At 46.5% G+C, this 26,530-nt stretch overlaps 1 protein-coding gene across 1 annotated transcript in view; it reads right to left on the bottom strand.

The window, feature by feature from the left end:
* SAFB2 (scaffold attachment factor B2) overlaps positions 1-26,530 on the bottom strand; it is a 31,235-nt gene that overhangs the window by 3,866 nt on the left and 839 nt on the right. The window contains exons 2-16 of the mRNA XM_072947882.1: positions 25,766-25,853; positions 21,941-22,005; positions 21,652-21,855; positions 19,923-19,985; positions 18,955-18,982; positions 17,534-18,044; positions 17,056-17,105; positions 16,428-16,528; positions 11,973-12,122; positions 11,772-11,884; positions 8,281-8,411; positions 6,868-6,959; positions 3,868-4,004; positions 2,193-2,483; positions 1,018-1,158 (exon numbers count right to left, since the gene is read on the bottom strand). Coding sequence (XP_072803983.1) covers positions 1,018-1,158; positions 2,193-2,483; positions 3,868-4,004; positions 6,868-6,959; positions 8,281-8,411; positions 11,772-11,884; positions 11,973-12,122; positions 16,428-16,528; positions 17,056-17,105; positions 17,534-18,044; positions 18,955-18,982; positions 19,923-19,985; positions 21,652-21,855; positions 21,941-22,005; positions 25,766-25,853 — 2,165 coding nt within the window. The remainder of the gene's footprint in view (positions 1-1,017; positions 1,159-2,192; positions 2,484-3,867; positions 4,005-6,867; positions 6,960-8,280; positions 8,412-11,771; positions 11,885-11,972; positions 12,123-16,427; positions 16,529-17,055; positions 17,106-17,533; positions 18,045-18,954; positions 18,983-19,922; positions 19,986-21,651; positions 21,856-21,940; positions 22,006-25,765; positions 25,854-26,530) is intronic.

The raw sequence follows: 26,530 nt of genomic DNA, 5'->3' as shown, positions 1-26,530 counted from the left end.
TTTACTGACCTAAAAAAAAAAAGCTGGTTCGCATCTAAACGCTTTTCCCTGGGGGTGGGAGAGAAGTCGGATCCTAAGAAGGTGGTAATGGTTTTACTGAACTATGATCCTTCAGAGGGGTCTCAGAAGTAGAGAGACATACCATGAAACCAATGCCTAATTTATCTGTGGCCTGGTGACAAACCTGGTAATAAGAAAGCCTCAGAGGGTCCCTAACCTCAAGTCTGACCCAACACACGTGACTCACACCACATCTCAAACCAATTCCAGCCATAATTAATTAAATGAGTGGCTTCTCAGCCCGTCTTTCCCCGTTCTCCCTTCCACTCTGAAAGAGCTAATGAGCAGTGAAACGGCTCATGGATATGCAGCCCAGGGGAGCACGAGAAACCTAAAGAGAGAATTCTTAAACTGGTAAATTGAGAGTGGCCTTTTTAATAAATGATAAAGTCCTCATTTAAAAAAGCACTGGCAAAACACCCACCCAGACCCTCGAAACACGAAGCAGACCTAACAGCACCTTCTCCACATTCCGCAGTCAGCCCTCTCCACAGCGTGCTGGCTCGGAACCTGTGCAGGTCAGGGGCCCTTGCGGATGGCCCAAGCAAGTCGCGCCCTTTCCCTAAACTGCCTCCTCATCTGTACTAATAAGGAGACCGGGCCAGGCCTTCCTCAGAGCGCGTGCTCCATTGGGGCCCAGGCCGCTGGGAGGGAGAGGGAGCAGTGGCTGTGAAACCGACCGGGGCGCGGCGGGTGCCGAGGCTCAGGTCCTGCCCAGGGCCCGCCTACCCTCGCTGTGAAGAGGGCAGCACGTGAAACGACCTCTGTGATGCCTGCCTGCTAGACAAGGCGAAGACGCCACAAGTGACCACCGAGTCCAATGTCCTGACTACAGTCTGTTACTAAACCTCACATGTGGCGGCCAGAGGCACTGACTAGGTACCTCGTGAGAGCCCCAGACATTACAAGAACCGACGGAGACTGATCCCTGCCGCAGGAGAGGGGTGGTGCACTGACCTGTCGGCCACATGGTCCTGGTACTGGCCGCGGTCACGATGGTCAAAGTCGTGGAAGCGGTGATCAGGCCGAGGGAAGTCTGGCCGGTATCTGTCCTCCATGGCCATGCGCTTTCCTTCTGGCCAGTAAGTGTCATCTCGCCTATGTTTTATTTTTAAAAGGATGCAAATTTCATTTATGAAAGAGAATGAGGCGAAAAAGAAAGGTCGGAGGTGGGGAGGGGAGCTCTCTCTCCAGACCCAGTATCATTTAAAATGTCCTACAGGGCTAATCTCTAAACATTCAATCATTATCGCTTTGATTTGATAAATTAAAATCCCCCAAACTGCCAAAAGGCATACTGGCATTCTCATCTGACAATCCTGAAAAAAGAACTGCTGTGAGCTAATTGTATCACAAGCCTGTTAATACCTTGATCCCCGCATGAGCTCAAATGCAAGTGAAATGAAATATTTGATTCTGCTGGAATGGCATTGCATGTTGCCACATTTTCACCTTCTTGTCTTCTATGCTAACCTGAACCTCCCTCTGAGTTTTTGCAGAAGCAAAGGGAATTAGATCGGGTGACAGCGGACGACATACAACTCAGGATGGTATCCAATTATCTTCTTCGTGATTTTTACCAGAAAATTAGGCTCACAGGTGGTGGGGTAACGGGTGACCGTCAATTAAGCAGCTCAGAGAAGCTGAAGACCAATAAACCCACTTTTTGAATGGGAAGGCAATTTCCTTTTCCACAGTGCCAACTCTGTGCCTCTCCCTCTAGCAGGACACACAAGACCGACAGGGGCGGTGGTGAACTCGGTCCAACGCACACTTGGTTGTCTCCTACACACTTAAGAGACAGAGTGGTCACACTCCACCAGGAACCACAGTGCAAATAATGGGACAGCCTAAGTGAAAGCACCGCAAATCCTTCAGCAAGGGGCAGCTCTCAAGATTCTCTGGAGAATAATTCAGCTAGGGAAGCATCTGCACAGCGAGGGAGGTGGGAGCAACTTGTTCTGCAAAGGCCCCCAGAGGCGCCAGATTCCGTCTTAAGCGTCTCCGATTCCCTCACGCTGCGCGGGGCAGGAGCAGAGGCTGTTACCCAGGGAAGCGGAAGCACCACCTCCCCCTGCTCCAGGCCTAACAGCTTGTAACAGCGGGCCGGGCCGGGCGGCCGGGGGCCTTACCGCCCGTCGTCGTAGGGCCGCCTGAGCACCGGCCTCCGCTCCTGCTCGTAGCGCAGCTGCTCCTGCTGGCGCCGCAGCTCCTCGCGCTCGCGGTGGATGCGCTCCTGCTCCTTCCGGCGCTCCCGCTCCACGCGCATGCGCTCGCGCTCCAGCCGCTCGCGCTCCATGCGCTCCCGCTCCAGGCGCTGCCGCTGGCACTCGAGCTGCAGGCGCTCCCGCTGCAGCCGCGCCTTCTCCTTCCGCTCGTGGAAGGCCTCCAAGCGCTGCTCGCGCTCGCGCTGCTCGCGCTCTCTGGGGGAACACAGGAAGGCCACCCTGACTTCCCAATGTGGTGGCGCCCGGCAATCAAGATCAAGGCATCACCCTCCGAAGGAGCCTGTAAACTTCCAGGTGTCAGATGGTAACTGGCTTGGCTGGGCCTGGCTGTCACCTACTGGCTACTAGGCAGCAGGCATGAACCTACTCCCACCAAGCTGCTGGGATCCGCCAGAAACCCCAGTCTCCACACCTTCCCTTTCTCAAAAAAGCAAAGCCAGGAGTGAGCTGGGAAGGAGGCGGGTGATGGCCAGAGCACACAGAGCCTCAGGTCCACACTAGGAGGACTTGGCTCCAAGGCACCAAAACGAAGCCACAGGTTACGAAGGGGGCAGAAAAGTAAGAAACTCAAAGGATGATGGCTACTCTAAAGGCTGCTGGGCATAGAGAAAACCCTGGAGAAACAGATGGCAGGAGCCTTCTCTGAGAAAGGATGGCTAACACTGTACAATGAGCCATCTTTTTCACACCTTCCCTCTGAAAAGGCTGTATCTTTAACAAGTATGTCATTTTGAAGGGACCTAATAAAGTGTTGGGACAGGAGAAGGCCAGGCATGAGCAAAGGGCCAGAGGTCTTGCGTCATCAGCCACTGCACACAAGGAGCCGAGCAGGACTGGGGACGCCCCTCTCTGCATCTGAGCAGAAGAGCCACTGCCTCTCCTCACCCCTCCCCTCCCTCCCTTAGTGCCTAGAAAGGCTCCACACCAAGGGCAAACCAGTCAGGAGCAAAAACTGTCCAAATGGATATCAAGACGCTTCCCGACAGGCTTTTCTCTCTACAGCTACAAGTGCAGAAGCTGAAATCACATTATTTTAGCAAAGCAAACTGGAGCAGTTTCTATATGATCGACTTTTGCTCAAAAACGTTTCCAAAACACTATGACATGACACTTTCGCTGAGCAGTAGTTGAGGGAAAATGACCAGGGCACAATGGATGTCCCCATGTGACATGGCAGAATGTGAAAGTGGAAATGACAAACTGCTTCAATAAACCATCTCCTGAGCAAAGATGAGAGCGGCCCAGGAGGTCGCTGTGGGGCCGCTTCGGCCTGCAGACACCACAATACACAGACCAGCACACTCCTGGGTCGCTGTGTTAGTAATTTGGCAAGACTGAGGCCTCGACCCTGGGGACCCTTCTATCAAACCCACACGTGGGTGCACTTGCCGCACAGGCCAGGGTGCAACTTCAGCCAGAGGTGATGACCAAGGACCAGGGTGAACCCCCACCTTCGGTCGCAGGGGAAACAGACTAGGCGGCCAGCGAGCCCAGGCTACACAGGCGACTTGCTCAGGAAGAAGGACAACCATCCCAACAGGAGACCACCAACCTGCCAGCCCAACTCGGCCCCACTCACCGCCGCCTCTCTGTCTCGCGGATTTCCCGTTCCCGCTGCCTCTGGCGCTCTCGTTCCCTTTGCTCTTTGATTTTATCAAACGACAAGATGTCTCTCTTCTCTTTGCTTTCTGACTTGCGATCCTGACTCTTAGAGCTCTGTTTACCAAAATTGATGTATTAATGTTAGAAAAATGATTACAACAAACGCAAGATGAAAGTTAAGTGTGTGGATCTATCTGGATCAGACGAAGAGTCTTCCACCCCACACGGTTCAGAGACCCCAGTGCAGGCTGCTTCACTCCACACCCGAGTTTCACTGCCAGTCTTGGTTTCAAATGTGGCAAACAGGGCGTGGGTGGGAGAAGGCGGGATGAAACCCTCAGCACAGGCGTTCTGGAACAGCACAGCCCAGCACTCTGCACTACCTACAGCAAACCCGGCTTCTCAGAGGCACAGGGCTGGCGTGCACGATGCACGGCGGCCCGCCTGTTCAGCGGGGAAGCTGTCAAACCAGCTGTGTGGACAGCTGGATGATGGGCTGCATTTCTCACTTCTCAGCTGTTGGCTCAGGCCTCAGGCAGGTGGTCTCATAACAGAACACTTTTGTGAAATGGCACTCCCAATGCGGTACAACATACTAATTTCTGGGATAAGCCAGGAAATGCTAACGGCTGACTCCCACTTCAGAGGTTCTCAAAGGCTGGGACTCCCCAACTGGCCACAAACTAGACTCTCCTAGGAAGTTTTTACACAGCTCAGAGCCCAGGGCCTCCTGCAGACACTGCCCCAGAGGCTCCAAGGGAGGAGCCGGGGAACATTTCCTAAAAGCTCCTCAGCTTCTTTTCTTCATTAGCTCATAAAGGGGAGAGAACATCAACAAAAGACAAGAAACCCCAAATAAAGATGGGCAAAGGTCATAACCAAATACTAAAAAAAAAAAAAAAAAAAAAAAAAAGGGAAGGGGACACACAGGACAGCCTCATTACAAGGAAAGATCCACAACCCAAAACATCACAGGAGAGGCAGAGTTTAGAGTCTGATCACACACACTGCAGGCTGGAGCAAGGAAGGACAGACACCCTACGTTCCAAGGTAAGCATGTGACCTAGTGGGGGAGGTAGTGGAGTCCCCAAATCGGATTCCTGGATCTATAACCTGGCCTTGCCACTTACTAGTGGCCTGGTACCTGCTACGCAATGAATGTAAGTATCTTCCAAAAACTTTCTGAAAGGCATTCTGATAGCATCCATCACAACGAATAACGTGCTGGCGGCTTTGGACAAGCAACCCCACCAATGGGCATTTCCCTGTTATAAAGCCTGCCAAGAGGCATGTACACCAATGTTGCAGCAGTTTGCAGTAGATGCGGGAATAACCAAGTGTCTGTCACCAGGGGACTGGTTACAATGATCGCAGTGTTTCCATAAACTGACTAACACGAGCTTTACGAGGAGAAGGACACATGCTACCACCTGGATGGATTTCAGGGACATCATGCTGAGGGAAAAGGCCAATCTCAAGGGGTCACAGTTGATGATTCCATTTATACGCCATGACAACCTGTGGCAACGGAAAACAGGGCTGGTGGGGTGGGCATGACAATAAAGCAGTACTGAAGAGGCCAACTTTGTGCTGATGGACTAGCTCTGTGCCTGGGCCATGGTGGTGGTCACACGAATCTACACTGGTGACAGAACGTCCTGGCACCATACCCCCACCCCAGCTTTGAGACGGCGCTGCACAGTTACAAGAGAGGAACCATCGGGTGAAACCAGGTGATGGGTTCCTGGGACCTCAGTACTCTCTCTCACAACTTCCCGTGAATCTGTAATTATTTCAGAATTTAAACTTCTTTTTAAAAAAAGTAAAAAAGCAGGGCTGTATGCCCCAATACATAAAGCTCCCTGAGACGTACCACGTACAGAGAGGTGCACGGCAGGGCGGTGCTTCAGCCGCGGCGTCTGAGGCGCAGGTGTGTGCGCCGGGGACGGGCCGTCCTCCGAGAGGGGCCGCGAGGAGCCCCGCCAGGCAGGCTGCTGCTTCACGCTGCGTCCTCCTGTACTATCTGTATGTTCTAATCACGTCTGCACTGCTATTTTTTTTTTAACATCAGAGTTACTTGGGTGTTAAGATTTTAGGCCTTTTTGGGTGTTCTTTTCTACATTTCTCTGTATTTCATGATTGTCCTACAGCCCACAGGAAAAACAGCATTAGATCTGCTGCTTTATAGAACTCAAATGTCCATTTCAGAATTAAGTCTTAACACCACAAAGTGTTCTTGGATGAATACTGTTAGCTCTGCACTCACTGAAGGGCACTGCTTTCCTTAACATTTTAGTTGGAACCTTCAGCTGGGATGCACAGGGTTTTGTTTCCCTGGGTAGAAAAAGTAAAATGAGAAGCAACTAGCTTGTCCAGTGGTGTGTACCACGTAAGCAATGGAGCTCCTCTGATTACACGAGACAGTCAGTTTTAGGATGGACTCTACTTTGCTTTTTGGTTAATTTAATAGAAAACAAGAAAAACTACTAAGGAAAATGAATAAAGTGCTATTAGATTAATCAAAGAGCAGGACCTGCCTTCCAACTTGAAAAGCCCTGGGTCTTGCTCACTCTGTCCAACTTGTGAATCGGAGAAAGGGAATCACGGGACAAAATGGGCAAAGGGTCAACATGTTTATGGGAAACAAACATGATTAAATACTGTTTTGAAACAAGTTTTAGAACCTAATTCGTGTCTATATGTATAATCTACATAGTTAACAACATGCCTCTTGAGCACTTCACAGAACCCTTAAGATTTTAAAGGTGAAACAACATTGTTTTCATAACGCCAATCAAAGTGGTTGTTAAGCCATCATCAAAAATGGCTGGACTTGTCGGGGAGGGAGACAGCTCAGTGGTAGAGTGCATGCTTTAGCATGCACGAGGTCCTGAGGTCCTGGGTTCAAACCCTGTTAAAATCTTAAAAAAAAAAAAAAAAAAAAGGCCTGACTTGAGCTGGCAGAAGCAATACTTACTCTCTCTTTTGATCTGCTTGTGGTTTTCACACTAATGACAGGCTCCCCTTTCGATTTATCCATTACAACCGTTCGTTCCATTCCTCTGCTTCCTTCAGGGAAAAACACAGCAACTATGAAAACATGCTGACGCCTCGCTTCCCGACCGCGGGCAGCACTCGGGCTGACAGGGGCTCCCAATGCTTGCTCCACCAAGTGACTGATGCTCAGCTCTGGGGCCTCACACCTCATCTCTCTCTTCACTGGGATACGAAGTCAGCACGGCCGATAGGGCCACATGGGGTTGGAGCGGCTGGCACTCCCTGACAGGCCTCTGCTCATCTAGATTGAAGCGCTGTGATCTGTTTGTATCTTACAGCATAAATGTGAACCAAAGTGCATTCTGCAACACGGGCACAGACAGGCCCAACCTGCAGGCTTCCTTCACCCCCATGCTAAATCCCAGCGCCTCCAAGGAGAACCAACTTCAATTTGTATTCCTCCCACACATCCTGGAGCGCTTGTGCTCTGAGTCAGACACTGCAGCTCTGAGGCCCCCACAAAACGGGTGGGCTCCCCTCATTCATCTACTGCAATAAAGGCTTCCAAACCGACATTCCCCTCAATGACACGATAACCAGGCTCTAACCGCCAGAACAATGACTGACTTAGGGAGATTTACAATACTTGAGGAACGTTTTGAACACACGTTCCTCTTGAGACTGCTGGTAGATTACCCCAAACACTTAAGATGTAGCTTACAATGCGCCGTACCCAATTCCAAAGCTCCAGATGGCTGGGTTTTGTTTCTGTTTCACGGGGCGGGGGTTATGGGGGAACGCGGACTGGTTTTATTTTTTTCCACAAAACATTCTGTGGAATCTCATGCAAATCTGAGGGTGCAGAGCACAATAAAGTGGGGTTTTTTTTGGTGCCAAAACCCAGGAACAAAGCAATAAACTTCTGTAAAATAACAATAGAGGTGACGTGCTCCAATGCAACTACTTCAATGGGTACAGAAGTTCTCAGGTTTTAGTTTTCTCCACATTTTTTGCTACATCTGGCTTTAATATAAACACATGAAAAACTGGATCACACGCGTGCAGAACTGCATGGAATTAGTCACAAGAATCAGGACACCTCCTCGCGAGTCCCACACTCTGGTCTGTCAGACTCAGGAAAAGCAAGAACCCAGGTCCCTGAGCCACCAATAAACACAGAACCTGACCAGGAAAACTCCAGATTTCTGTTGTCACAGAGAAACTCCTCTAAGTCATTTCATCACCTGAGGCTCTGTCGCTTTACAGCTTCCTGTGAACAGCACGGCTCAGCCAAGTCACCACGGTGCTGTGCTCACACGCTCCAACCCGAGCCCCGCCGCCGCCACCCCGGCCCGGCGCTCCCCTTCTTGCGAACTTGAAGGACTCTCATCACCTGATTTGGTAACTCTGGACCGATTTGTAGGTCCTGCTTTCAGTTCATCTTCGTCCTTTTCTTCCTTTTTAATGTCTTCAGGTTTTTTTTCTTCCTTTTTCTCGATCTTCTCTTCCTTCTTAATTACAGTTCTATTTAAAAACACAGTTATCAGACATGAGTCCCCAAGATTCTAACCCAAGCAGTCTGCACTTACTCAGATTCCCACACGCAACAGACCTGTGCGACGGCAGCGGGAGGGGAAAATCATTTGAAAACCGCAGTACTCAAAATACCCTCTTTAGATACAGTCCCTATTCCCACTTAAGTTACTTGCTACGCCCAGGAACATGCCGGCTCATGGGGTCTTTTTCCAAAATGCTAGATGCACCGCAAACATTCATGAGAAACACTCCACTACACAGGAAAGCCTGCTAAAAGCTAACTTTAAATGTTTCATTTTGTTTGTGTGGACTATTATTTTTAAGTTTTGTAGGGAAAAACGTTTTTTCCAAGTCAGTACAGTATAAAACAGAATGGAGACATAGTATGAGGATGGGCGGTGCCTGCTGTATGACGCAGGGGCCCCTCCCCTCCCCACCCACACACCGCACCCGGTAACTTCTGCACACTCTGGGGGAGGTAAAATGGCATGTGACGTGCTAGAAATGTGGAGACTGTTAGTACATTTCAACTGAAGGCAGTTTTATTCTAAGCAGTGAAATAAATCATTGCTGCCATTCAAAGGTGTCTCCCGTATTCCCTATTGCTGTTTGTCTCAGGCAATTAAACTCCACACTTATTAAATGCCCACTGTGTGCCAGGGTCCAGGACAGAGAAGCCAGGCCTCTCCAGGTCCACTAACCAGCACTTCCTGCCCTCTCTTCCCACCACCCGGGCAGAGCTCTGGAGGCCCAAGTAAACCTCTCCCAGATGCCACTCAGCTCACTCTTCCTCACTCCTCAACTTCCACAGCACAAAGCTGTCATCTTTAAAGTTGTATTTATTTTCAGTAATATTTTATTTTAAAGTAAAAAAAAAAATTGACAGTGTTTACCAGAACTGATCATTGTAAATGTCTTTAACATACTGGTTTCCCTTTAAAAAACAAAACACTGTACACACAGCAGATGTCAGATACACTCATCCCCATGACAACACCACAGTGCCTTCACTGTCGCTCATTTGGCTCCGCCTCTCCTGGCTTTGCGTGCCCCTTCACATGACCATGATGCCCCATGTGACGCTCTACACCTCTTCAGACTGACACAGCTGGACGGGACTGGGGTGCTGCCCTACCACGCCTTCACCTCCTGCTCCACCCGTTAGGCCGCGCGGGCACAGGCACAGACCTGGGTCAGCCCCACCGCTGCCCGACAGCCCACGGTGATTCACCCAGCTCCCTTTTGACAGACTAGAGCCTGTTTCTGGCCCCTCCGTGACTGCAAATAAAGTCACCAGGGATCGTCTCTGACATGCCTCCTCCACAATTCCAGGGCGTTGCCTTCTCCCTCCCTGCAGACCTGAAAAATGTCTTGAAAGGACCCCTCACCCCTCCTACTTGTTCTGCACCCACACGGCACCTCACAGAAGAACTTCTTGATAACACTAAGTTAAAAAGCAATTTCTAAAAAATACATATGTAAGAAAACAGACTAGAGGGATATATACCAAGAAGCATCACCCCTGGGTAGTGGGGTTGTGCCCGATGTGCGTGCGCTTTCCCAGTGGCAACACCATAAAAACCACTACTCATCCGGGCAGCCAAGACAAGCCACCTCTTTGGAAAAGCTCTGTTTCACTCAGGCCGACCACTAAACCTAGAAATTCTTAAAATAAACATCTAATGAAAAAAATAATAAGATTAAAAACAAGTCTTAAAATGCTCAGCCTCCTAGGCAAATCACTCGAAGGCAGTTTGGCTTCAAACATCCTAAGCTCACCCCCAGTGAAGCGCCCCTGCACCAGGGCAGCCACCCCCCAGCCGGCCTCAGGCTGGCGCCTGCCCGACCTTCTGAGCCATCTCTCCTTCCGCAGAGCACGGCCTGCACAGGACTGTTGCAGAGGCTGCAGAAGCCGTCTGACACACGCCAGCTAGCCACTATACCCCCCTTCCTCTTTCTGCAAACATCGCACTTTTGTGATAGAGAATCAATGAACAAAGTGCATCTTGAGACAGAACACCAAGAACTCCCAAGTTCCCCTCGTTCGACCAATACAAGGGTTTAGCACGACTGACAGGACGTGTCTCTTTGGAGAAGTTGTTGGTAAAATTAGTCTCTCTCCTTAATACGCGAAGACTAATCCAACACCCACTTCTCACGGGTTTATACATTCCAGTTTGGCCACAGTGAAGATGGACAATCACATCTTTAAAAACCAAGTTCAGTGTATGAGTATTATGATGCCTACAGGCATGTTTACTATAAATTTTTATGTTAAAAACAACAACAACAACAAAAATGGAATTACTGTGAGACTGACATTCTCAGCAAAGGGTTCAATTTTTAGATGTAAGTGGACCTAGAAATGAAAATAAATTGTGTTGACAATATAAACTTAATGCAGACACTCAGCATTCTGAGAACAGCACCCTATCAGGCTCATCACCAAAGTCCACCTTCTCAAAAAGATAAACCTACGATTTTCATAAAAGTAAAGTAGGGAATGCCCTCTTTGAATGATCTGTCTCTATTTCCATCTCGATTAAAGACATAAATCACCTTCTTTATAAAAATAGCATCTCAGACCTGTGGTTTCAAAACCACTGTGCCAAGGTACACCATGATGGGCAAACTCACAGTGCCCTGGGATATTTTAAATTTCTGAGGGAAACACAGCAATACTTGACACCTGTCAGACACTGCATGAACTACTAGCTTGACGTCACTCATTTCAATATCAGATCAGGCTACATGCCTTTGGACGCCACTGTATCTTTGCAAAGCTGAGTTTTTACAGTTGCTGTGATAAAAACCAAGAACTGCGTGAAATCAATCTGGATGAGGAAATGACTCCAAAGTCTGAGAGCCATGTAAGGACTCAGGACGTTAAGAATCAAGTAAAACTACAACTGACCCTCCAACAACGTAGGGATTAGGGCACTGACCCTCCACAGTCGAAAACGCACATGTAATTTTACAACTGGCCCTTCCCACCCACAGTTCCACAGTCGCAGGTCCAGTCAACTGCGGGCCCTATAGAACTTTGTAGTTACTACTAAACATCCCCCATGTGAGTGGATCTATATAGTTCAAACCAGTGCTGTTTAAGGGTCAACTGTGTTAGTTTTTCATTCTGTTATTTTTTTTTTAACAGACCACTAACTTGCTTAGACACAAATAATTATTAAGTGGCAGCAAAATGCAAAAACCACCTGAGATTTAAATGAGGAGCTGGTGAGGCTGTCTATGGGAAGGACACATGCTCGTTTCATGAGTGACCCTGTGGGGGCCGCCTGCCCTCTTCCCAGCCATCTTCTCAAGAGAAAGTTTTTTAAAAAATCACTTTACTTTTCAACTTTGATTTCCACAGAATGATGTCTGTCAACATTCGACAATTTTTCCTTCTTCACTTCACACTCTTTTCTGTCAGACAGCTTTTTCCCAGCAGGTTCATTTTTGGCCTAAAAAAAACACAGATAGATACAGCTCAGGGACCAGGTCTTCCAGCTTGCGAGCAACGTGAGTTACCACAGGTAAGAAGGGCCTCACCTTCTCTACAGAGATCATTCTTCCGTGAAGCTCAGTTCTGTGGAGGTGGCTGATACACTTTGTGGCCTCATCGGAGGTGGACATGGTGACAAACCCATAGCACCGAGCCCCGGGACTGCGGGCGTTAGTCACCACTTTGGCCCCGACAACCTTCGTGAGAAAGAAGACTCTTACTTTCTCATACAAATCACATTACATGTCAAAAACTGTTAGAGGTTAACTGATCATTGGAATCATTTTCACTTGCTTTTACTTCTCTGAAAATTATTGTTGCTCATAATTAGTTATTAAAGTGGTTCTAATTAACCCTGGCCTATCAAAATACAATTGCTTTTGATACAAGATCAGCCCTCACAGTGACAAAATACAAACAAGAAAAACTAAAGACAGTTAAACTTCACTAACACAGCTTGTTAATTAACCAAAAGTCCTTCCCACTTGGATCTTTCCAATTCCACCACACCCACTGATAGCTTCGGGGGTATCTACTCAGAAATGCATGCCAATCCATGCAGGCCCAGGTGGAGAACAGCTCTGACACCGGTGCAGAGAGGGCTTCCACGTCAAGCCAGAAAGGAGCACCGAGAATTTACTGTCCTACTACCTCAAATAAAAACCCAGAGGAAATGTGGGCAACAAGGGTCTGCAGACACTGAGCAAGAGGCTGCACAGGATGGTGAGCCCTGCCAGGGGGGAACACACAAGGCCTGTCTCCTGTGACTGCTCCAGCGCACTGCCTAGAAACTCCAACCAGGGGCAGGGAGGAAGAAGTGAGGGGCAACGCCCCTAAGCTGAGCAGACTGAGCTCAGAGTCTGGGGAGATGAAGGCAGCGAGCAATCAGAGCACCAGAGAGGAGAGGGCTGCACAAAGGCGATCCAAACAGGGGTGGTCCCGACCAGACCACTTGTGTGAGGCGACCACCCAGGCTAGGGAGTCCCACGGGGAAGGGGCAGAGGGAAGTCAATTCCCAGGGCTCACTCAGGGCCACAAAGGGCTCACTGTGGGAGGGGTCCACCAGCCGGGGGGCACCAAGCACAGTCCTCAGAAAGGCACCGTCTCGGGAGCGGACAAAGCCGGCCCCGAGCTGACGGCTGCCCTGGCCCAACCGACCAAGCCCAGCAGTAAGCCTCACAAGGAGCAAGTGACTGAACTGCACCCCAGCAGAAGCTCAAAGACGTTTACAGGCACAGAGGAAGGGCTGGCACCCCAAAAGGTAAAAGCCATATCACCTGGCATCCCATCAAAAACCACTAGGCTAGCCAAGAAGCAGGAAAATAGGGCTCTTTTATTTTTAATGGAGGTACTAGGATTGAACCAGGATGCTAGGCACATGCTCTACCACTGAGCTATACCCTCCTCCCAGGAAAGTATGGCTTTAGCAAAGAAAAACAGTCACTAGAAAGGACACAGTGACAGAATCAGTGGGCAAGGAGAGCCACAGCCTGTATGTTCAAGAAGGCAGAGCAGCAAGTGAGCATATCAGGTAAGCACATGGAAGATACTTCAAACTTCTAAAACAGACACTAGATGGGACTCACACAGACATGGCAGAAGAAAAAATGAGGGAACTTGAAGACATAGTAAGAGGAACCATTCAAAATGAAACTGATAAAAAAAGATGGAAAAAAACAAACGAACCAGAGCAACAGCAACCTGTGCAACAACCTGCAGAGTCCTCACCGGCAACGAGCACAGGAAAAAGCAAATGAAACCAAAGCACAGCAGCAGCATCTGCTCCAAACCAGCGGTCAAGAGAACATCCCGACAGCAGCCAAAGACAAGACGCATGTCCACCAAGGAGCAAAGATGAGAGGACGGCCAGCCCGCTGGAGACGACACAAGCCACGAGGAGCGGAGCGGCTGTGCAACCTAGGAGGAAACTGGCCAGCCCTGACTTCTACACGCAGCCGAACAAAGGCAAGGAACAACTCTCTCAGACACAGCAAAAGCCGCAGGAAATCATCATCGCTAACCCTGCACCACCAGGTATGTTTAAGGAGGGAGGAGAATGATACCCACGGGGAACCTGGATATACAAAAAGGAAAAAAGAACAGCCCTAAATGGTAAACACACGTGGGTAATTAAAAACCCATGTTCTTTTTCTTTAAAGAAACAAAACACACACACACACAGCTAATAATACACTGTGTGCCTGGTTAAACAGAAGTAACACGTAGAATGGTAACATCACAAAGGCCGGGAGGGTGCTGCCGTCGGGCTCCTTTACCATCCGGGAACTGGCGTAACGTCACAGGGAGCGGGGAGGAGGGTCTAGCTCAGGGGTAGAGCCTGTGCTTAGCATGCACGAGGTCCTGGGTTCAATCCCCAGCACCTCCACCAATCAATCAATCAATCTATCTATCAACCAATCTAATTACCATCCCCCCCAAATTGGTTAGAAAAATAAAAACTAAAAAAAAAGTGGACATTAAATATACTGAATACCTTGAAACAAAACAAAACTGGAAATACAACATACCAAAACTTATGAGATGCAGCAAAAGCAGTTCTAAGGGGGAAGTTCACAGCGATAAATGCCTACGTCAAGAAACAAGAAAAATCTCCAATAAATAATCCAACTGTACGCCTCAAAGAACTAGAATATAAACTAGTTATATATATCAGATATAGCTAATAAACTACAGATAATCATAAGAAACACACCATGCAAAATCAAGCAGATCAACAGGTACAAGGAATCCAGGAAGAAACAGGACAGATACAAAACACAGAGCAAGACCAGACTTAAACCTCACAATACCAGTGCGTGTTACATGCCAATGTTCCCGCAGGACAGGCAAAGAGCCTGACACACAGGAGCCCTGGCTCTGACCCCCCGACTTGGTAGGTCAATGTGAACAGACCATCTTCTCTCTCTGGACCTCAGTGTTCCCTAACTGTGAGATACGGAGTGGGATCCATGCTCTCCAAGGTCCCAGCAGGGCCTGATGCACGTGTTTCTGCCTGCAGGGATGGAGGAGCCCCGCTCTGCCTGCGGAGGAAAGCCCCGATCTGCCCAAAGCACCCCATACAGAGCCAAGGGTGGGTGACAGAGCCTCTGCTGACAGGGACACAGATGTCAGTTCACATCAGAGAGGAACCTTCACATTCTTCCCTCTCAAGGCCAGGGGGCTAAGCCCAAAAGGGGCCATTTGACCTTTCCATCAAACTCATTCTCCTTGCAAATGCATCACTTCCTATGACAGACAAACCCAAGTGAGAGCAGCTACCACAGAAAGCTTACGTGCCCCTTCATCCCACCCCCGCCCTCCAGCTCCTCACAGAAGCCTGTCAGTTCACCTACTTCCAGACATTTGTCCCACCACGGGGCCTTTCTAAGTCTGGATGTTTTGGTCCAGATCTGAGCTCTGATGCAAACTCTCATAATTCAGCCTTTGACCTAAATGTCACTTCCTCAGCAATGTCTGCTGAACCCACCTCCCAATTATAAATTAGGTCTTCCAACCATACACTGATGGCACGCTGTAATTTCCTTTAATACACTTATTGCAACACGTGGTATGTATTTATTTCTTAAATAACCTTCCCCCAGATTAAGGTCTATGGTGACAGTGCCCTTGTATCCATTTGCTTCAGCTTGAGACTCAGTCCCTGATTCTAAATAAGCAAACTAATAGGTTTTGGCTTAGTAGTGTTCTAAGCACTTTGGAACGCTTCTATGGGGTCCTGTCTGCCCAAGTCCTTAATGTGTTCACCAACACCTGATCAGGTGACACAGACCTGAGCAGAGGAATGGCCTGGGTAGCCAGGATGACACAGCTGCCAAACCTCTGTCTGGGACGCCTGGAACTTCCTAATGCTGAGCGGTTCCACGCCTACTTCTCTCCCGGAGGGCCAGCCCACAGGCACCCAGAAGACCAGGTCACTATAACTTATGGTGAGACTGTTTCACTACCTAATTTAAAGACAAGAATCATTCTTAAATATTCCTTGGAAGGCTTTCAAATTGTATTACTTTCCTCCTGCCTCTGCCACCAGCATATTAGCTGATTTATTTTTAAGCCACTGTCCTGTGCCAATTCTCAAACTGTATACTTATGATGCTAGAAGACATATAGGAGCCAACTCTCCACTTACTATCAAGGAAAAAGTACAGACTGTCAGGTTTAAGTTTTGAATTTGCCTGAAGATAGTTTCTTCAAGAGAAGCTAGAAAGAACAGCGGGGCATCCACACCATAGCTTTCCTACACCTCTTCTGAGCAGCAGTCTAGCGCTCGATGAGCTCCACGTGTCATCCACTCCTGGCCGGAAACCAGGCTTACCACCCAAACTGGGTGGGCTCAACCCTCGGACCTTTCTGTTGTTCTGCTTGTTTTCCCCCAACCAGAAACAAGAACCAGTAAAACTAACAAAGCAAGAATTAAGTTTCTAAACTCTTATTTTTTAACGCCAAATCAAGGCGATGTGGCAGGATGTAAGGGGGGGGCATACCTTTCCATATTTGCTGAAAAGGTTCTTCAGGTCTGTTGCTCGAGTTGTGGAAGACAGCCCACTGACCCACAGATTCCTACCGGAACCGCTGCCGACACGACCTGAGGCAGGAGGCAGACGGTTATGCTTTGTCTCAGGGCATAACAGCAAGCAAGACTGCAGCTCTTTCTTAAACCCTAACTAATTCCAATCTTGACTCTTGATTCAAGAACTTAATTACTGCCAACACACGAACAGAAGACGAAAAAGCTGGACCACAGAAGCTGAGTCTCCTCACTTGAGGAATAATCACATCCATGTCAGTCAGAAACTGAAATGTCTTTCAATGATCAGTTTTCAACCAAAATAGCAGTTTCTAAAACTGTATTTTTCAATGAGTAGAAATATTCCTGTCCTGTAACAGGACTTTCATTACTCCATAAATGACAATCACACAGTCACAATAAAGATACAAAGTACAGAAGCTCACTAACATTTAAAACTAGTCTCCTGAGATACCAATAGATAATTAACTCCAGTAATCCATAATAAAACCAACTACTGGATCCAAAATGTGGACACCCGCAGGCCCCTCCCTCCCAAAACAAGGGATCCTTAGGTGGTTCCTGCCACCTAAGTTAAATCATACCTTTTTCATCTTTAATGATTGGCTTTATATCTTTTTCTTCCTTAAAAGAGCTAGAGACAAAAGTTAATGTTACTCATACACGAAAAAAACGAAAGAGAACTAAATCAAAAGTATGGTATGTGCTAAAACTGAATACCTACCAGAAAATTAGTCTGAAATAAAATTTTAACAGGCACCTTTGCAAACTTATACTGAAAATCTGACCCCCCAAATACAACATCAGATTCTTAAAAGTCAATTCGATTTAGCTGAAGGGAACACTTAACAATTTAAAAGCACAACCATAGTAGGTTGAGAAAAACAAAAGGAATTGAAATCACCCATTAAAGATACACAAAGAAAAATAAAACATTCTTTAGAAGTAAACTACAATTGCATCAGTCTGGCTGGCCAATTGCAGAACAAACAGCTTATGTGTGTCATTAAACGACCAATGAAAAGGAGATAGCGTCTGGTCTAAAACTGAGAAAAAACAAACCTCATTTTCTGATCAGCGCCCTCACTGGCTGAGGACTCTTTAGGAGCCGGAGGGACTTCATTACAAGCTTCAAAAGCAAACTTCTTCACGTCTTCTTTGCTATCCCTGGGCTCTGGGCTTGAGGCTTCCGGGGGCGCTTCCGCGGCCTCCTCGCCACAGGCTTCCGTGCGCTCTGGGGCTTTACTACTCTGCTCAACTGGCTTCTCTAGCCCTACAGGCTCACAGTCCGTCCTCGCGCCATCGCCTGTCTGCTCCACGGGCTCCCTTTTCACTACCGCTAACAGGGTGTCTGCCTTGCTCGACTGAGCTTGTGCTGTTGACTCGCTGGCCAAATCTAAATCACCCTCCTCCGGATGGGCGCTGCCAAAAAGGTCCTCTTCCTCCGCAAGCTTTCTGTCTGGCCCCACGCTACTTGTATCCTGTGCAAATGGCTGCTCCAGCTCGGAACCTTCTTCTTTTACTGGCTCAGATTTACAAGTTTCCCCCAAAATGTCGAGTATTTTCTCATTTTCTACGGATTTAACAGGAATAGAATGGCACAAGGTTTAATTACCAGGGAAATAAAGCAATCACAAATGCGGAACTGGCACGGCTGCCACACTAACACGAAGAGAACTGCTAGCTACACAGAGATTGGAAAACCCGCGGGTACACAAAGTTACACTGGTTACACTACCTGCTCTCCAACCGACTGCTAGAGTAAGCCTCTACGCTACATGGAAGAGAAAAGGCCCCCACAGATTCAAACACCTACAACCGTGTGGCTGCTTCTCGACAGTCTTCTTTATGTTTTTGTTCAAGTCTGGGTCTTCGACTCATTTTCCCAATGTCCAAGGTGCTGAATCGAACGCAATCACCATTCACTGAACAGCTCAATTTCCAAATTTCTTTGAATTTCTTTTAACAGAACAGTCCAACATGAAAACCAGAATCTCTTCCGCCAGCAGGAGATAAACGCAGTCCAGAAGGGAAACAACATGTTGGAAATTTTCACGAAGAAACTCCGATTCCTCTTCTGGAATCCAGTCACTTCTCAGGTTACAAATGCCCTGACCACCGCTTTGTCCTGCCTTAACTGCATTAATCAAAACAACTGCGGCAAATATCACAAGATCTGTTTCATGTGTAGAAACACATGGAAGAATCATGGGGGGGAAATTACTTAAATGCCACTCTATGTGGTTAGAGATGAAAATAATCACTACATCTCACCAAATATATTTGACCTCCACAAACCAGAACGGTACTTCCACAGATCTGGTGATACGAATGGGTTTCCAATCTCTGATCCTTGTACGATCTGGATTGTCCACCATTAAAATAATTTACAAGACCATACACAGCTTAAAATATATAGACAGCCTGGAAAAAATAGCAGGAAAACTTTCAAACCATAACTGTCGTGTTTCTCTTATCAGTACCTGGCTCCAACAGAGGTTCTTCAATATCCTATTTAAAACAAAGAAAAGAAAAAGTAAATGCACAATGCATTTTAATAACTGGATAGAGTTCCCTAGCAGACACAACTTTCAATTAAATATGAATAAATGCTTGTTCCAAACAAGTGTTTCTCCACTCAAAACAGTGCATTTCATTCCATAATTCAACAAAGACAAGCTCATTTTGTCAGTTTCTCCCCAGCAAAAGCAGTTAGGCAGCAGGAATACTCAGCCCATCCATTTCCCCCCTTGGCGCTGGGCCACGTTAGGTCCAAGGGTAGTTCACCTAATGGCCCCTGTTACTGGCAAAGACTCCCACAGTCAAGGTAGAGGTCACACATCACACCAAACTAGAGAAAAATGTATTTTCCCCAATACAGAACTGTCATTTATAACTGGAACCTGTCAACAAAACCATTTCTCCACTCTGCTTAACACCTCTCCCTGACCCCGACTCTGCACAGTACCGAGGACCATCAGATTTCGGACCTCCAGGGTCAGGCCCACCTGCTCCTCAGCCCCACCCCAACCCCTGTCCCCACTCTAGATTCTCCAACACTACAGTGAGCCATTCTCCCCAAGTCTTCTTTTCCCCTTCACCTGACCAAGCTAACTGACTTGTCAGACGTTAATTTGAACAGAACTTTCTCTGGGAAGCCTTTTAGTGCTTTTGTAGCCCAATCACCTGAACTTCTAACTTCTCCCTTGTGGAACTTCCCTTCTAGGTATGTTGTTGTTGGTCATTAACACCCTGCCCACTGGGCTGCAAACCCTGATGCTGACTAGTCTGGCTCAGCCTCTTATCCCCAGCACCTAGCTCAGGACCAATGCTCAATGCATTGTCTTACACACTTATGTCCGTGTGCGCACACACAAACTCTCTTTTCCACTATGGAAAATTAACCACTCACGTCAAGTTTCCAGCCATGTAGAACCAGCTGGTAACTTACCGGAGGTACTTTGAAGTCCAATGACGAAGTATCCAAAGTGTTCTCGAAGCCTTCCCCGTCCACCTGAAAAAAACTGGAAGATTACTTTGTGGAGACAGAATTATGAATGCCAAGGCCTACGCTTCACCACTTTCCAGGCCACCTTCATGTCTATTTCCTTCACAGTATCAACTGCTATCTCCAAGTCCACTGGTGGATGACAGCAGTCCCCCTTAGCCACAGGGAGTATGTTTGTTCCAAACCCCCCAGTGGATGACTAAAGCACCAGACCCTATATGCACTGTGTTTTCCCTACACTACAAAGCAGCAATGTGCATGCGTGGATAAACTGGACCAAGGGATGACCTGCATCCCAGGCAGGACAGTGCAAGGTGTCATCACACTACTGCACACTTTAAAACTAACTGTTTAGTATTTTTGGACTCCAGTTGCCTGCTGGTAACTGAAACCTCAGAAGACAAAACTGGGGGGTAAGGTGTATTCAGTTTAACTCCTGCCTCCCTGTCCACTCTAGGACTGGGTGACACCAGCACCTCTTACAGTGGCTCACAGAGGGCTGGCGCTGTCAGTGCTAGCCAGATGAACAAAGAGGCAAATTCATTTCCCAGGCAGTTTCCACACGCTGGTGGTCAGCACATACTGCCCAGCCTCAGAACTTTCAAAGCAGACTTCAAAGCAAAATGAACTTCACGCTGCTCCCAGTTCACTTGGTAGTAACACAACACTTAAATTAACAATCACTGGGGACTTTCTTCTACAGTATTATTTAAAACAAACACTTAACTTGTTTCCTCTTTTTATTATCTACTATACAGAAGGAAAACTGCTGTCTTAAAAGTTATTAAATTTGAAGGCTTTTTACTTTTTTAAAGTGAGATACAAAAATATCCCTTCTCAAATATTTTTCTTTTTTCCTTTTCTAGGTTTGAAACTTATGACCTGGATGTTTCCATTAACTAAGACTTAGAAGCCAAGTCCATGCTGTAGAAATAACTACACACAACAGGATCACGCTGAGATGACAAATCAAAGCTCGATGCTAGCGTAGGCTGAGTTGCAATGATTATCTGGAAATTGTGACTTTTGACCTTTGAAATTTAAAGTTCAGTCCTACAAGGGCACTTTTCTCCCAGTTTAAAGCTATGATGCCTCGAGTAAATAAAATCAAACTAAGATGCCGGGAAAGCAGCACTGTAACAGAGCTAACCCCACCCTTACATGAAGCAAAGAGCGGACCCCTTTAATTGGAGTTCCTGTGGGGGTACAAACACTTTTCCTCAATGTATTTTGCATCTTTTAATATGCCTGTCTGAACTGATTTATGTATGGAAAACATTTTTTTTAAAATATCAACAGGATTCTCTGGACGGTGAGATCATAAACTTTTTATTTTCTCATCTTCTACAGTTTTTTTTTTTAAGGAAAACACTTCTATCAACTGTGTCAGTCTTTCATTTTATAACTTGTGCTTAGAAAGCGTTTCCCACTCAATTATAAAAATATTCTCCATTACTACAGAGAAGTAATCCAGCAGTTAACATACGACCTACATGGAGTGTAAATGGATATAATTTACCCCAAGGTTTAGACACTGGATTAGGTGTTATCTACGGTGACTGTGACTTAGCTGCCTATTATTTAACCCATCACCAGTGTGTTCTGGCTGAGACGGCACACAGCACGAGGCACCCCGGGGCTGCAGACGCTGCCCCACATCTGAGTTACCTACAGCATGTTCTGTGAACGGGGCGGGGAGCTCTCTCAGCTGTGCAGCCACGTATTCTTTGCTCTCGCAGAGGGACTCAAGAATGCTGTCAGCGCCATCTTCCCCGAAGTCTGGAGCACTGCTGTTCTCGACTCCAGCCTCTTCTAACACACTCACAGCCATCATGTCCATGTTCTGCAAGCTCTCCAAACTTGCTTCAATGTCCTCCTGTGAAGACGAATGAAAGGTGTTAATGACCAGGTGGACCACGACGTGGAGCTCCTGCCACCATCCCCACTGTGATGTCACATACCTGTCCGTCTCTGGAATCTTCTTCCAAGCCATTGTCTTCTGTGCCTTCCTCCTCCATCTTTTGTCCTAATTACAGAATAATTATTCAATCAGACAACACTCAGGTTTTGGCCTCATAATTAGCTGATCAAGGTGACACAGTTCAATCTTGGTGAGAACATATAAGGAAACTAAACGTGCCTGTTCTTCTACAACACATGGTTCGGTCTCAATTGGAACATGAAAATCTGAATTTCTGTAATACTATGAAAGTATTTTGATTTTAGACAAAATATCCAGACCATCAAAAGATTTCAAAACTACTCCAAACCAACATCCCAGAAGAAAAATGAGCAAGAAGTAAACACAGGCACTTCTAAACTAAACTAAAAAAACTAAAAAACGTATGTTTAGACAGTACCCAAAGAACCACAACCAAAGCCAGCATGCTGGACGACAGATCTGCTGCGTCCCCTATGCCGCACCCATTGCAAACAGGCTCCCTGCCTTTCATCACTCTTTAGCCCAAGAACTTTTTGCAAGGCAAAAAGGTAAAGGCTACCATAAAGTCAGTGTTCATCCTGGGTTTTGTGACTGCAAAGCAACTATTGAGAGTTAATGCTAGGTATCCCCAAAAAGGATGATAGAGGAGGGTGGAAACTTCTTGACTCAGAATGGAAGTAAAATCTTTGGGTTCCCTATGTTTCAAAAGCCTTAAAAATGCACATAAATTTTATTCTGGAATTTCCATTAGGATGTGCACCAAAATGACAAGAAATTAAAAACAAAGGTCATTTATTCTTTCGATAGAGTGTACACAGATAAAACATCCAAAAGGGAAGCAAACTGTGCTGCATTTTGTTCACATGCGGGACATGGGTATGGGGAGTCAGTGGGGTGTAATTTGGTGATGTCTGGAGACGTTTTTGATGTCACAGCTGGCAGTGATGTTTGCATCTAGTAGACAGTGACCAGGGATGCTGCCCAACACACCATGATTCACAGGACCGTGTTCTACCACAAAGCACTCGGTCCAAACTGTCAACAGTGTCAAGTCTGCAAAACCCTGTAGCATAACACACCTTTCTCAACTTAAAAAAAAAATGCTTTTAAAGAATATTTAGTGATATGGGAAAACGTCCACAATGTTACCCACATAGATCTATTTATACGTGCAAGTGTGAAGGTGCACTTGTATAACATACAGATGGATGTGACTAAGGCAATCCATCAGCCGTGGTTAAGGAACTGAGCTGTAAGAGAGACTCTCATTTTCCCGTACATACTTTTAGATACTTTGGAAAATGTAAAAATTTTTTAAATGAGAAAATTAAATGTTAAGAAACTTCAATCTTTGATTAAAGATGCCAACTGCAAAATCTACACCTTAAGCATCTCATTCCCCACTATCATCAACAATTTCTCACAAGAGGACATGTTGGACACTGTGCTCTTCACATTATTTAATACTCCCCACAATGCTAGCAGGTTTATCTTCAGCACTTGATACAAGAATTTGGTTCCACTCCAAAGCTGGGACTCAAAAACTACATCTGTACCATCTCCAATCATATCTAAACCCAGCATGTCCTTTGAAATGCACTGTTTAAAAATGATGTTAATAGGAGAGATGAAGCAAAAAGCTTCACCAAAAAACATCCTGAGTGGGAGTGGGAATGGCAGACAGGCTGCACCCCAATCCCAAGGGCCTGTCTTGGCTGACTAAAAGCTGGGGGGGGGGAGGGTGGCTGCAGGGGACATAAACACCAGAAAATTAAATTTAATCCCTAACACAACCTAATTCAATTTTAATCTTTCAAAACATACCAACAGTTTCCAACAATTTTGCCTGTTTAGATGAGCTGGGGAGAGAACTCTTGTTCTGATTTACAACAAAATTTTCTCTCAGAAAAGTTTAGCTACCCTCTACTTTTGAAAGGTAGCAGTTACTCATGAACTCCCAGAATTAGCCCAACTTTGTGGCAGATGCTGGGAATCTACTGGTTGATTCCTGCTAGTCTCGAGGACTTAATTTCATCAGGACACCATGAGGAGTACTTCTATTAACTAACCATGTGCCCGGACACCTCCAAAGAACACACTGGATCTGCAACCTGCAGGAGCTGTCCTCTGCCTCAGGACCCCAGCCACCTGTTTCTTCCCTGAGCTTTGGTGACTTCTCTGAAAAAAGAAGGGGAAGGGACCCGTGCCCTTCTAGTCCCAGATCCCACTTAGAGCTGTACTGGTACAAACGCTCCCTTCATACCAATGGAACCAACTAGTATCAAGCTTTTCTGACAAAATGCTAACTCCAAATAGCTTTGATTTGACCTATGCTTTAACCCAGACATTCAGACAAGTATTTGAAGCACTCAGCTAAGGTTTAGTTTTTCTAATGATTCAAAGATCTGTTAGGAGCCAAGAATATTTTGATTAATAAGCTTTGAACCTCACAACTCTAAATGAGCATCTACATAGTTTTAAACTTTATATTTTAAATTGCTCCAGCTATTCAAAATCAGACTTTCAGATCGGATTTTTTGCTGGATAACTTAACAGCAAAGCATAAAGAGGAATCTGTATGTCTCCTGCTATAGACCCATCTCTCGCAGTCTGTATTTGTTTGGATAGTCAGTGTTTACAACTGAAATAAGGACATTTTGATGAGCAGCACACACACACCAATATTTTAAAATTTAAACTTAAAGCCCTTATGTAATCTAACTCGAAAGTTTAACCTTTCAAAACACATGCACAAGATTTAGTTAGATGAGTTCTGGAAAAGTTGTCTTGCTATGAAATCATTTCTTTTTACTTTCTAAGCAGTTGTATTCCATCGCCTGAAGTTGGCAGTTCTTTAGATGAATGGGACATGTACAGCTGTGAGAATTTTTGTGCTGCACTTTGCAAGAAAAACAAGCCCATCATACAGGAGCTTCAAATTATATTGTCCCTATCACAGTAAAATCGGACAATGGGGATGATAGCTAATGAGGTTTCAAAGTCTTATGGAATTAAATGCTTTCCAAAATAACTATTAGCCATTAAAAGGAATGAAGCACTGATATGTTATACTACAGATGAATCTTGAAAACATGATGCTCAGTGAAAGAATCCATACACAAAAGGCCGTATTATATGATTCTATTTATATGAAATGTCCAAAATTAGCAAATCCTTAGAGACAGAACCTCAATTAGATATTGCTAGGGGTGGGGGACGGGGACATGGAAATTGCTGATGGGCATGGGTGGTTCTTCTTGGGGTGATGAAAATGTTCTAGAATTAGAAAGTGGTGATGGTTGCATAGCTTTGTGAATACATTGAAAAGCACATTACATACTTTGAACAGGTGAATTTTAGAGTAGGTGAATTATATCTGAATAAAAAAAAAATCATAGTGGTAAAACACAGGCTGAGTGCAAATACTCCAACAATCTATTCTGGACCCTAGAGAAGCTGGTCTCAGGTTGGTGCCGTTTTCCTTGGTTTAAGACCTATTTTTTGAACCAGGAAGGAAGCCAAGCAGACGCATTTGGTTGCTCAGACCAGCTGGGGCAGCTTTAAGAGTGTGCCTTACTCTAGTTCTTTTTCCAATGACAAGAGCTAAGATGTTTTCAGTATGTATTTTAATTTTACTTGGCACCCACAGATCTCTTTATTTCTCCCTAGGACCCTGACAAAGCTACACGTTAGGTGGTGAAAAAGCAAGCCTGTTAGATGGAGGACAGTCAGGACCAAAGGAGGTCTCCTGACTTGGAGGACAGGGAGAATGCTAAAATACCAGTTCTCTAGCTAAGCTCTCTGAAGGCGGAGCCTCCAAGCCGCAGTAAGTACAAGCGGATACCTTTAACACATCTCTTTGCAGTCTTCTTGCTTGTGGCTTCCAACGCAATGCCAATTTCATCAGGATCCTGTCCTTCTTCCTTAACCGCCTATTAGGAAGAGATACATTTTATATTATTAAGAGCTGCAGGGCACACACTGTCCTCTGTAAGTAACAACTTCCCAGCAAACAAAGGCAAACCCTTCCGTGCAAAGAGCAACTCTGGTTCTGCGATCTGGGCTGCAAGCCCAAAATGCACAGGATGAACCCCGCATAACCTTACGGTTCTCTCTGCAGCCCTCACCCAAAAGACGAAGAGGTGTGAGAGTAGGGCTCCAGAATCCAGGGTCAGAGAATTCCAAGATGGCCCCTAACCTCCAAACTGCCTCTACTTGAAGTTAACAAGGTAACAGAGAGGCTGCACTGGTCTGGCATGGGCAAAGGGCTGACTGCTGTTCAACGGGCCACCTTTGACCTCTACGGAGAAAGAACACCAAACAGCTTGGGTAGGGAGAAGGCGGGTGGTTCCTCAACAGGTATCTAGTGCCTTCCGCAGGACTGGGACTCAGAGCTTAACTCACAAAGCCCCCACCCTCAAGGAGCTTGTTCTGACTGGGGAGACGACAATCCAGCCCTCTCCTTCCCTCCCCAACTTTGTATTAAGTACTACGAGGTAACGCATAAACACAGGATGGGGCGATACAGAAAATCAAGGGGCTGGAGCAACACTTAGGAAGGGTGGTCGGGGAGGAGACATCCCAGACGGACCCAAATGACAAGGCGCCA

Source organism: Vicugna pacos, chromosome 22, assembly GCF_048564905.1.
Source record: "Vicugna pacos chromosome 22, VicPac4, whole genome shotgun sequence".
Taxonomy (NCBI): domain Eukaryota; kingdom Metazoa; phylum Chordata; class Mammalia; order Artiodactyla; family Camelidae; genus Vicugna; species Vicugna pacos.
The sequence above is the reverse complement of the archived record's forward strand: the minus strand, read 5'-3'. Positions and strand labels throughout refer to the sequence as shown.